Source organism: Piliocolobus tephrosceles, chromosome 10, assembly GCF_002776525.5.
Source record: "Piliocolobus tephrosceles isolate RC106 chromosome 10, ASM277652v3, whole genome shotgun sequence".
NCBI classification, from domain to species: Eukaryota; Metazoa; Chordata; class Mammalia; order Primates; family Cercopithecidae; genus Piliocolobus; species Piliocolobus tephrosceles.
The window spans coordinates 120,794,800-120,806,305 of NC_045443.1; the positions used below are offsets into that span (position 1 = coordinate 120,794,800).

At 51.5% G+C, this 11,506-nt stretch overlaps 1 protein-coding gene across 4 annotated transcripts in view; it reads right to left on the reverse strand.

The window, feature by feature from the left end:
- PITPNM2 (phosphatidylinositol transfer protein membrane associated 2) overlaps positions 1-11,506 on the reverse strand; it is a 177,855-nt gene that overhangs the window by 22,091 nt on the left and 144,258 nt on the right. For all 4 annotated transcript variants that reach the window (XM_026457386.2, XM_026457384.2, XM_026457385.2 and 1 more), the window contains exons 4-7: positions 8,970-9,184; positions 7,756-7,877; positions 4,973-5,200; positions 98-406 (exon numbers count right to left, since the gene is read on the reverse strand). In XM_026457386.2, the coding sequence (XP_026313171.1) occupies positions 98-406; positions 4,973-5,200; positions 7,756-7,877; positions 8,970-9,184 (874 nt within the window). The remainder of the gene's footprint in view (positions 1-97; positions 407-4,972; positions 5,201-7,755; positions 7,878-8,969; positions 9,185-11,506) is intronic.

Below are 11,506 nucleotides of genomic sequence, written 5' to 3' on the forward strand. Positions count from 1 at the left end.
GAAAGGACTCTGAGGAGGTGCAGTGATCCAGCAGTAGGTGGGGCTGCCTTGCAGTGAGGGACCTTGAGTGTGGATGGCAGGTGGCGCAGGGGCTCACCTCCCCGCTTGGACGACCGAGACGACTTGGAGGATGTGGACCACTGTTTCTTGAGGCCCCGCCCCACCAGGGGCTCCCCGTTGCTGCTGCTGGGCTCTGGGGGCTCCCCAGAGGCCTGGTCCGAGGCGGCTTCATGCTTGACGAGCTCAGTGGCCTCCTCACCATCCTCATTGAACTGGGCCATCTTACGGGAAAGCATGAGCTGCGCCTCCTTCTCCAGCTCCCGGATGTTCTCCATGCTCAGCCCATACCACTCGTCCTGCCAGCACCAGGCCTGCCGGTGAGCCCGCACCATCACCCTCCGTAGTCCTGTGCCCCACAGGGATTGGAGAGGGAGAGAGACGAGGGAAGGAGGTCAGCGCAGGAGCCTGCACGGAGGTGTGGGCCCAGGCAGGGGCTTTGCGAGGCTGCACCCATGTTGCAGGTCAGGCTAAAGTCACTGCCTGCCTGTGCCTCAGTTTCCCCATTTGTAAAATAAGGGGACTGGCTCACAGATGTTCTCACAAGCTCATAGTGGTTCTATAATTAGAGTGGAGGGACCTCCCAAAGCAATGTGTCCGGTCAGAAGCCATAGTTGGAAGGGTGCAGTGGCTCATGCCTGTAATCCCAACACTTTGAGAGGATGAGGTGGGAGGACAGCTTGAGCCCAAGAGTTCAAGATAAGCCTGGGCAATGAAGCAAGACCCTGTCTCTATAAAAAAATTTTTTTTTAAATTAGCCAGGCGTGCTGGTGTGTGCTTGTAGTCCCAGCTACTCTAGAGGCCGAGGTGGGAGGATCACTTGAGCCCAGGAGTTTAAGCCTGCAGTAAGCTATGATTGTGCCACTGCATTCCAGCCTGGATAACAGAGTGGGACCCTATCTCTAAATAGATAAATAAATAAGAAGCCACAGTTAATTTTCTGGGACTTTCCTGCCACAGGGGAGGTAGAATAGGACTTCCTGAGAGTCTCCTCTCTCAGTGTCTGGTATATTTTTCCTGTTGAATTTCCCATGGAAAATCCAGTTCGAGTTCAAACTGGGTTGGTTCTCCTTTTCTTTTGTTTTTTAAAAAATGCTTTTAGTAGAATATATTATGCACGTGAGATATATAAGAATATATTATACATATAAATTAAGATGTAGAATAACGTAAAAAATATATACCTTTTAAAGTGTAAACAACAATTAAAGGGCCAGGCATGGTAGCTCACACCTGTAATCCCAGCACTTTGGGAGGCTGAGGTGAGAGCATGACTTGAGGCCAGGAGTTTCAGACCAGCCTGGGCAATACAGGGAGATTCCCCATCTCTACCAAAAAAGACAACAACAACAACAAAATAGCCAGGCATGGTGTTGTGCGTCTGTGGTCCCAGCTACTTGAGAGGTAGAGGTGGGGGGATGGCTTGAGCCCAGGAGTTTAAGGCTGCAGTGAGCCATGATCATGCCACTGCACTCCAGCCTGGGTGACAGAGTAAGACCCTGTTTCAAAATAGTAATAATCATAATAATAGAATTATAAAGATTAAAAGCAGACTGGGGATTGCCTTGGGCCAGGGTGGGATGGGGATGACGTGAAATGGGAACAAAGGACCTTCTGGGGTGATGAATGCTCTGAAGTTGTGCCCAGCTGTGAATATATTAAAACTTACCAAATTGTTATCTTACAATGAGTGAATCATATGGTATCTAAAATTATGCCTCAATAAAGCTGTTTAAAAAACATTAAAAAGCAATGAGACATCCACATCCACAGCCCCGGCGAAGGAACACACCATCACCAGCGACAGGGAGCCCTCCACTCTCCCGGTCCCTGACAGTCGGTCCCGAATTTTGCTTGTCATGTGCTTTGCCTTCTGGTCTCAGCACACAGATGTGTTTTCCTGCACACTGTATCAGGCTGGTGTGGCTGTGGCTGAATTTCGCAGCTATGTGTCACGCTGTATTTTTCTGCCACTTGCTTCTCTGGGTGAGTTTTGTCCATGGATGCGCGCGTGGGGGCTTTGGCTCATCAAGCTGGGACCGTGTGGCATCCGTGTGTGTGTGAAATGCCACATTTCATTGATTCCTTTTCCTGCCAATGGGCTTTTGGCTAATTTGCATTGTTTCTCCATTTTGCTTTCACAAACCTGCTGCTCTGAACATTCCAGAACAGGCATGGGGATTTCTCCAGGGGACAAACCCGGGAGAAGCAATCTCAGAGCATGTACCCCTGCCTCCCCTAGAGCATGCTGAGCGGCTTTGCGAGCAGTTGGGCCACACCAGCCTCCCAGGCTGGTCTCCTGTGCACCCTCTTTTCCTGCCTCCTCACTTCCCACCTCTGGCTTTGCTGAGTCTTCCTTTCTAAATCTCATCCATTCTTAACTTTTTTTTGTTTTTTTGAGACGGAGTCTCGCTCTGTCGCCCAGGCTGGAGTGCAGTGGCCGGATCTCAGCTCACTGCAAGCTCTGCCTCCCGGGTTCACGCCATTCTCCTGCCTCAGCCTCCTGAGTAGCTGGGACTACAGGCGCCCGCCACCGCGCCCGGCTAATTTTTTGTATTTTTAGTAGAGACGGGGTTTCACCGTGGTCTCGATCTCCTGACCTTGTGATCCGCCCGCCTCGGCCACCCAAAGTGCTGGGATTACAGGCGTGAGCCACCGCGCCCGGCCAATCTCATCCATTCTTAAAGATATCTCTGTGGGATGGAGTCCTGTGTCCACTGCCAAGTCCCAGGGGGGCCTCAGGCGTGGCACACTGAAGAGCCTTGGTTTCCTTTTCTGGGACTGTCTGCTGGCCTCACAGGGCTGCCAGGAAGGGCCGCATCCCTTGCTCTACCCTATATAGGGAAATGCCTCCTCCTGGGATGAACGGAAGGGCTGGGACATGCACGACATCTGGGGCCAGGCAGTCATGAGGACAGCTGAGAGCTGTCCCAACTCCCAGGAGTCACCTCCTCAAGGTCCCCAAGAAGCTCAGCCCAGCTCACATGAGTTCATGAGATCATCCCCGTGATATTATAGGACTCGTGCTCACAGTTGTCATCAAGCCCCACCTATGTGCCACACCCCATCTTCGGTTCTGAACTCACGGTCTCAGCCCACAACAGTCCGATAGAATTGGTGTCATTACACCCATTTTACAGAAGATAAAAGCAAAGCTCAGTGAGGCTGAGAGACCACAGAACCACTACGTGTGAGTCAGGCCTGGACTCTAAAGTTGTCTTCTTTCTTCCCACCAGCCACAGGTTCCTGCTTTCTGAGGGGAGAACTGACTTTCAGGGAGCAGGGGAGTCTCTGCAGCTTGGCCAGGATCTCAGCTGCTGCGTAGGGCTGGGGAGGGTCAACGGGACCCACAGAGCCGGAGTGCCAGGAGCTGCAGCCTTAGTAGGTCTGCTGGGTGTCCTGTGCAGGGCTGAACCTAGAGAAGCCTTGAGGACAGAACCCTCAAGTCACCAGCGCTGATGTATTCAGGTTCCTGAGGTCGAGAAGGGCGGTAGGGGGCGCCTTGCCCAGGATCCGTGAGCCCCTCCCAGTCCTGCCCATAGGCTCCTCCACTCCTCATATTCCCTGGGAAGTGAGAACCACCATTCCCATTTTGGGACTTCAGCACTAGGGTTGCAGGTCCCAGTCTGTGAGCCCTGGGTAACGGAGAGAGGCAGGTTTGGGCCAATCTAAGCTCCCAAGGGGTTAGAGAGATGGATTGCAGGAATGCATCCCTCTCAATGGATGAGACAGCTTCTTTCTCTTCCTGCCACCTCTCCCAGCTGCTGACTGACACTGCGGTAGCCCTTCTGGAAAAAGAATGGTGGACAATGTGTCTGACGGTTTTGCCCTGGGGATGGAGGTGGTGACATCATCACACCCGTCGAGGCCCTGTCCACGTCTCTGTTTCTCCAAATGGAAGACCACGTCCTCAGACCCCAACCCTTTTGGGTACACACCCAACCTTCCCTTGGGGTCGCAGCCTCAACACTGAACATGGCTGTCTAGTGAGACACCCCCCTTGCTGATGCTAAGAACAGGAGGATGTTAATTCAGGACGAGGGTGGCTGGGATGGGAGGCAGATCTCGTTCAGCCCGTGTTGGGTCTCTGCTTCCTCCTGCATAAGTGGGGTGACAATGCCTACCCTCATGGGTCATCATGAGCCTGTGTCACAAGCGTGATGTGTACTCTCAACAGTGTGGCTCTGTTCATTCTTAAATTAAGTCACCCTTGCTCATGGCATCACAAGGTGTCTGGCTGGGGTGCCTTTTGAATCATGGGCCTCAGGGACTGGAACCAGCCCTTGGACTGACGTCATGTTATAACCTCGGCAGAGTGGGGCTGAGGGCTCTAGGTGAGGAAATGGCACTCACTGCACCAGGACACCCAGGCCATCTGCTGTCTACCTGTTCCATGGGCACCTACTCTGGCTAGGCTGGTGTGGGTGTGAAGGCCCCTATGAAGTCTGAGACACCCTGCTCCTGGGAGCTTCCAGCCCAAAGAGGGAGGCTGAGCTGTGGCCCTGGGTTCTGGGCCTCCTTGAGTAGAGGAAACAAAGGCCTGGGAGCCCAGAGGCCCAGGTGAGCAGCAAGGAAGCTGTCCCCAGGGGCTACTCAGACCTGTGGAGTGTGGGCTACACTTTATCAAATGCGAATCAGGTCAGTAATGTCTGGGGGCAGTGCCTACGGCTTCTTCATCCAGTAACACATACTGCTGTCTCTGCAGGTGCTCGTAGGTATTCATGGATGCCCAAGATAACACATGGTTGCGGGGCAGTGGGGAAGCTGGACATGGGCTTTGGTGTCACCTTCCCAGAACAACAGAAATGCAGACTCCCAGGCAGACATGCAGAGAGAGGAGGCAGACAGGCAGGTGACAGGAGACAGAGGGGTTGGGTAGCCCGGCCACTGCCCACCCGGAACGGGTTGTGCTCACCGGTGTCATGGATGAACCTCTCGATCTTGGACTGCATGCCCCAGTAGCGGAACTCCACCTTGCAGAGCTTGTATGCACACATGATGGGGAAGACCTGTTTCTTGTACTCCTCAATCCAGTTGTCTGACAGGGGCCCCCGCTGGGTCTTGGTTGACTGGAACAGTTTGGGGTCTTCTTCTGTCTTATACTCGTTGTGGGGCACAGGGTCTTTGACAATGTCGATGAAGTCTGTGGGAAAACCCTTAGAGTGGCCACTTCAGCCCTGACCTCAACCTCCACCCACATCTCCTCTCCATGTTCCTCCACCCCCAAATCCTCCCAGGATTCTGGGCCTTGCCCTGCCAGAGGGACTCTGAGGAGTAAGGATCATGTTCTGGGCAGCTCTGACCTCAATATACTTGACAATGGGGCTTGCAGTTTCCTTGGTGCATTCATTCATTCAGACAGGGGTCTTGCTATGTTGCCCAGGCTCAAGCACTCCTCCCACCTCAGCCTCCCAAAGTGCTGAGATTACAGGTGTAAGCCAATGCACCTGGTCCCTTGTTGCCTTTTCAAGTCATTTCAGCAAAACCCATGTTCTGAGTGCACTACCTCTTGGCAAAGCAGATAAATAAGGCAATGAGGAAACACTGGGGAGATGAATTTCCATGAAGAATACGGGGTGTGAGGAACAGAAGAGAAGGCTGGGAAAAGCTTCCCACGAAGATGGTGTTTCAGCCAGAGGGGTGGAATCGAGAGGTCAAGAATGTCCCAGTAGCACCGGCCCTTGAACAAGAGGTGGGGGGTTCTGGGGAAGGAACCACCAGGGTGTCTGCGTGGGGAGAAGGATGGCAGTGCTCACAGAGCAATGGGAATGCCCTGGACATGCTGGCCATTTCTCTCCAAGCTAGGAGCCCAGTTAGTGCCCTGAGGGCCAAGTGGACCCAGGTATAGGTCTGAGGCTGAGAGGGACACAGGCAGGCCGACCTGTTGGAAAAGCCTTCCTGGACAGAGACCAGAAGAGATGTCTGAAGAAGCCTACAGGGGGTGTCTGGCCAAGCTGGCTCTGGGCTGAGCCTGAGAGCAAGGGCAGATGCCACAGAGGTAGGAGTGCAGAAAACAGGGTTAGGGGCTGACAGGACCTGGTGATGGTGACAAGAAGAGGGGTGATAGCTCTGGGCAGGACGTAGGCCAGGCCACTTATGATCACAGGCTTCCCCTCCACAGGGGCATCTCAGAGCCCTCCCGTGGCCTCCTCCCACGGCGGAGGCAGAGCCCTCCTGTGTGCTCACTCCTGAGGCACATGTGTGTTGGACAGGACTGGAGCACTCACTGGGTGAGAAAGAGATCTAGGAAAGGGTGTGTGGCTCACAGAGCCCTTTTTTATGGTTGGGTCAGCTCTAGCCAGGCCCTTGGCTACCTCATTTTCTCCAATGCACAGGCCCCTCTGTATCCAGGCTGCAGACTGCAGACACTGACATCAGCTCCACCAAAACCAGAAGGGTCAGGAGCGAGTCTGAGAACCATAGAATGCCAGGAGGTATGAGCGCTCTTCCTGGAGCAGACCACATGCCCTGCCCATGCGGGCTGGCACAGGAAATGTCACAGAGACTTAGGACCCATGGCAGCTGGCCTCAGAGGGAGCCTGCAGAGCTCTGGCAGTGTCAGGGCTGCCTGCTATGGGAAGAGCTATGTACCCCCCCAACCCCAATTCCTATGCTGAAGTATTAAACCCAGTGCCTCAGAATGTGATCTTATCTAGAGATAAGGTTTTCAAAGAGGTAATCAAGTTAAAAGTAAGGCCATTAAGGTGGGTCCTAATCTAGTATGACTGGTGTTCTTACAAGAAAAGGAGACACAGAGGCAGACAGACACAGAGGGGAGTGACCATGTGGCGACCGAGGCAGAGATTGAGGGATGCTTCCACAAGTCAAGGAGCACCAAGGACTGCTGGCAAGCACAGATACTGAAGGGGCCTGAACAGAGTCTCCCCCAAAAGCCCACACGCTGTGATCTCAGACTTCTGGCCTCCAGAGCCCTAAGAGAATAACTGTGTGTTGTACAAGCCACTCGTGCTATGATGCTTTGTTCCACAGACCCAGGAAATCCCAGCAGAGGTAGGGGGTTGGGCCTGGAGCAGCTCCTGGGGCATGGACACGCACCCCCAACCTGGCTGAGATGCCTCCACGGTGACTTGGGCCTTGTACTCAGAGGTTGCAGGAGGGTGGCTGCTGAGCTGCACTGCCCCACATATGTGTTTTGTTTGACTGGCATAAATTTATTTACAAAGATTTCTAATTGGTTGCTAACATTTAATATTGGGAGATTTCTCATGAAAATCCTTATCACTGGCTTCTCTTGAAAGTGAAGATCTAACAAATGGGGCCTATTCCCTGCATGTCACTGTCATCTGGAGGCGGTGGGTAGGGCATCCACCATCAGGAGGTCATAGACCCCACCGTGTGCCAGGGGCACTTGTGCATGGCTGTCAGCTAGAGATGGATCCCCAAGCACACGTGTACTTCTGGGGAGTAGGGATCCCTAAAAGGGATGGAGGGAAGTGACTGTGGGGGCTCTGGGTAGAAAAGGCACTTGGACTTGGTGTATACGTCAGGAGAATGGGGCTAAGGAGGCCTGTCCTGCCTCCCCCATGGGCCCCATGCTTGCTCCAACTCTGACCTGCCTGCCCAGGACAGGGCCAGGTCTGGAGTCTACCAGGTGTGGGGAAAAGGGGCAGGACAAGAGGGGCCTGTGTGTAGGAAATCCAGAGTACAGCCCTGTGGGGCTCTGCCCTTCCTGGTTACCGATTGTCAGCTGGTTCTTTTCCACAGGAGAGAGGTTGAACACGTCGGGGTTTTCTCCAGCATCAGTTTTATAAAAGGTTTCAATGTCGATGGAGAATTTCTCCACGAAAGGGCAGGTGAACCTGTGCGGGAAGGAAAGCATCCATCAGGACCTGTCCTTGGAGAGGCCCAGTGTCTGGTCAGGGCCTGTTGACCCACTGGGTAGGAGTGGAGACAGTGAGCGGGCATAGAAGGAGGGTGGAGGGTAGCCAAGACTCGCCTGCCCTGTCCACCTCTTGGACCACCACTTTGTCCCAAGAACAGCCAGGATGGGGGCAGGGAAGGATTTAGGGGGAGAGGAAGACAGTGCATCTTTGGTGGCTTCTAGAAGCCCCATGTCCAATGTCCACAGAATGGCAGGAACACAGGAACAGCTATGGCAGCATACTGCCAAGCAGAAGGAAGCTGGGGTGCTCCATGGGGCATGCCACCCCTAGTTCCCAAGAAGCCAGCTCTGGCAATGGGGGAATAGCCTCTCTCTAGGCTGGAGATGAGCTTGGAGGGGAAAGTACTACTGGGAAGAGGAACAAGCTCTGTGGATCCCTAAGTAAGCTCCAGGTGCCTACCAGTGTGGGGAAGGGAGCCCCAGGAGATTTGTGGGGACCCTACCTGCTCAGCAGTAGGCAGCTGATGGGACCAGCCCCCATCTATCCAACTCAGCAGTGCTGAGCTACACACTGGGGGACACAGAGTGAAGAACCCTCTGCCGGGGGATCCCAAGGACAGCCCTGCTCAGCATGGGATGTGGGACAACACTGTCACAGCAGCTGAAGGTCTCCAAGTTGGAAGGGACCTCTGTGTCATCTGGTCTACCCTCAGTTTCTTTCCAGCAGGCTGTCTCAGCCTTCTTAGGGAGCCTGAAGTGGGTTTATATTCCCTGCATCTTCTGGGATGGCAAAGGAGTCTCCAACAGCCCTCGCTTGACTCATGCCTTCATGGCCTCCACACATGAGGAGTCAGGAGGCATTTAGGGGTGTATCCTTCCCTCTCTTGCCTGTGCCTGCTCTGGGTGACCTTCGGGGCACCTGTATGGAACAAAGCCTGGGCTCCCTGGGGTTATGGGGTGTTGAGCCTGCTTGAAGGCTGATCCCATCCCCTGGATCTATGCCACAAGGCTGCTTCCTGCCAGATGGCATGTGGAGATGGGAGGCACATGGAGGCCAAAGCAGGCGCACCTGGTTCGGGTGTAGGGGTAGGCATTCCAGGACTCCTCCACCACCCGCAGGGCTGCCTTGGGCAGGATGGAGCGGAACCAGCTGGGGATGTGCATGCCCACATGATACACCTTGTGTGTGTACTGCCCAGAGCCGCCTGGGCCATCTGTGTACGGCCGGTTCTCCAGGATCTCCACGCCGCTGCCTTCACCATATGTCTCGTTACGGCTCTTCTTCTGTGGGGACAAAAGCACCTGCAATGTGTGTGGGGCCAGAGCACTTTTCAGGAGGGAAGGGGCACAGGAGACTGGGCCCAGGGGTGTGGAAAGGGAGGACGGGCTTTGGTCAACGAGGCTGGCTCCTCCTATGTCACTTCCAGACCCCCAAATCTATATGCCAGGGTTTGTGCAAGAGGCTGAAGGGGCCACAGACTCCCTCTCCCAGACCTAGTGCTGCACATACAAGTCCTATATTTTGACTCCCACCTGTCCCAGGACTAAAAGCATTCCCAAGATCAGGAACAAGACAAGGATGCCCACTTACTTGCTTCTCCTCAACACTGTGCTATAAGTTCTAGCTAGAGCAATTAGACAAGAAAAAGAAATAATAAGAGGCGACTGGGCACAGTGGCTCACACCTGTAATCCCAGCACCTTGGGAGGCTGAGGTGGGCAGATCACTTGAGGTCAGGGGTTTGAGATCAGCCTGGGCAACATGGTGAAACCTCGTCTCTACTAAAAACAGAAGAATTGGCCAGGCATGTTGGCACATGCCTGTAGGACCAGCTACTCAAAGGCTGAGACAGGAGAATCACTTGAACCTGGGAGGCAGAGGTTGCAGTGAGCTGAGATCATGCCTCTGCACTCCAGCCTTGGTGACAAAGTAAGACTCTGTCTCAAAAAAACCAACCAACCAACCAACCAACAAACCAACAAACAAAAAACAAAACAAACAAAAAGAATAAGAGGCATCCAAATTGGAAAGATAGAAGTAAAACTATTTTGAATTCCTGATGCCATAATCTTATATATGGAAAATGCTAAACAATCTCCATCAAAGCCTGTTAGACCTAATAAATAAATTCAACAAAGTTGTAGAATACAAAATGACACACAGAAATGAACAATGTCAAAGAAAATTAAGAAACAATTCCTTTTATAGTAGCCTCTGAAAGAATAAATACCTAGGAATATATTTAACCAAAGAGGTGAAAGACCTGTGCACTTAAAACTACAAAATGTTGCTGAAAGAAATTAAAGTCCTAAATAAATGGAAAGACATTCCATGTTGATGGACTGGAAGATTTAATATTGTTAAGATGGCAACACTGCCCCAAACAACCTACAGATATAATGCGATCTTTATCAAAATCCCGGTGGCCTTATTTGTAGAAATGGAACAGCTGATCCTAAAATTCATATGGAATTACAGGAGACCCCAAAGAGCCAAAACAATTTTGAAAACAAAACAAAACCAAGTTGGAGGACTCATACTTTCCTATATCAAACCTTACTACAAAACTACCGTAACCAAAAAAGTGTAGCACTGGCATAGGATAGATGAATAGATCAACAGACAGACAGATAGATAGAATATAATTGAGAGTCTAGAAATAAGCCATATATCTATGATCAATTAATTTTTGAGAAGGGTGCCAAGATTATCCAATGTGGAAATAATAGTCTTTAAAAAATGGTGCTGGGACAATTGAATAACAACATGTAAAAGAATGAAGCTGGACCCTATCTCAGAGCATATACAAAAACTCGATATGAATCAAAGATTTACAAATAAGAACTAAAACCATAAAAGTATAAGATGCTTGAGAAATGGTAGTTTAAAAAAAGAAATAAAATCACAAAATGATAAAACAGAAGAAAACTGGGGCAAACAAGGTCATCTTTATGACCTTAGATTTGGCAATGCTTTCTTAAATATGACACCAAAAGCAAAAGCAACAAAAGAAAAAATAGATGAACTGGACTTAATCAAAATTAAAAACCTTAGTGTATCAAAGAGCACTATGAAGAGAGAAACAGACAACCCACCAAATGGGAGAAGACATTTGTATACCATGTATCTGACAAGGGACTTGTATCCAGAATATATAAAGAACTCCTACAACTCAACAATAAAACAAACAACACAATTCAAAAATGAGCAAAGGACTTGAATAGCCATTTCTCCAAAGAAGATATACGAATGGCCAATAAGCACATGAAAAGATGTTCAACATCACTATTCATTCGGAAATGCAAATCAAAACCACCATGAGGGCTGAGCGTGTTGGCTTATGCCTATAATCCCAGCAATTTGGGAGGCTGAGGCAGGCAGATCACTTGAGGCCAGGAGTTAGAGACCAGCCTAGCCGACATGGTAAAACCCCATCTCTACTGAAAATACAAAAAGTAGCTGGGTGTGGTGGTGCGCACCTGTAATCCCAGCTACTCGGGAGGCTGAGGTAGGAGAATCGCTTGAACCCAGGAGGCAGAGGTTGCAGTGAGCCGAGATCGCGCCACTGCAGTCCAGCCTGGGTGACAGAGCGAGACTCCGTCTCAA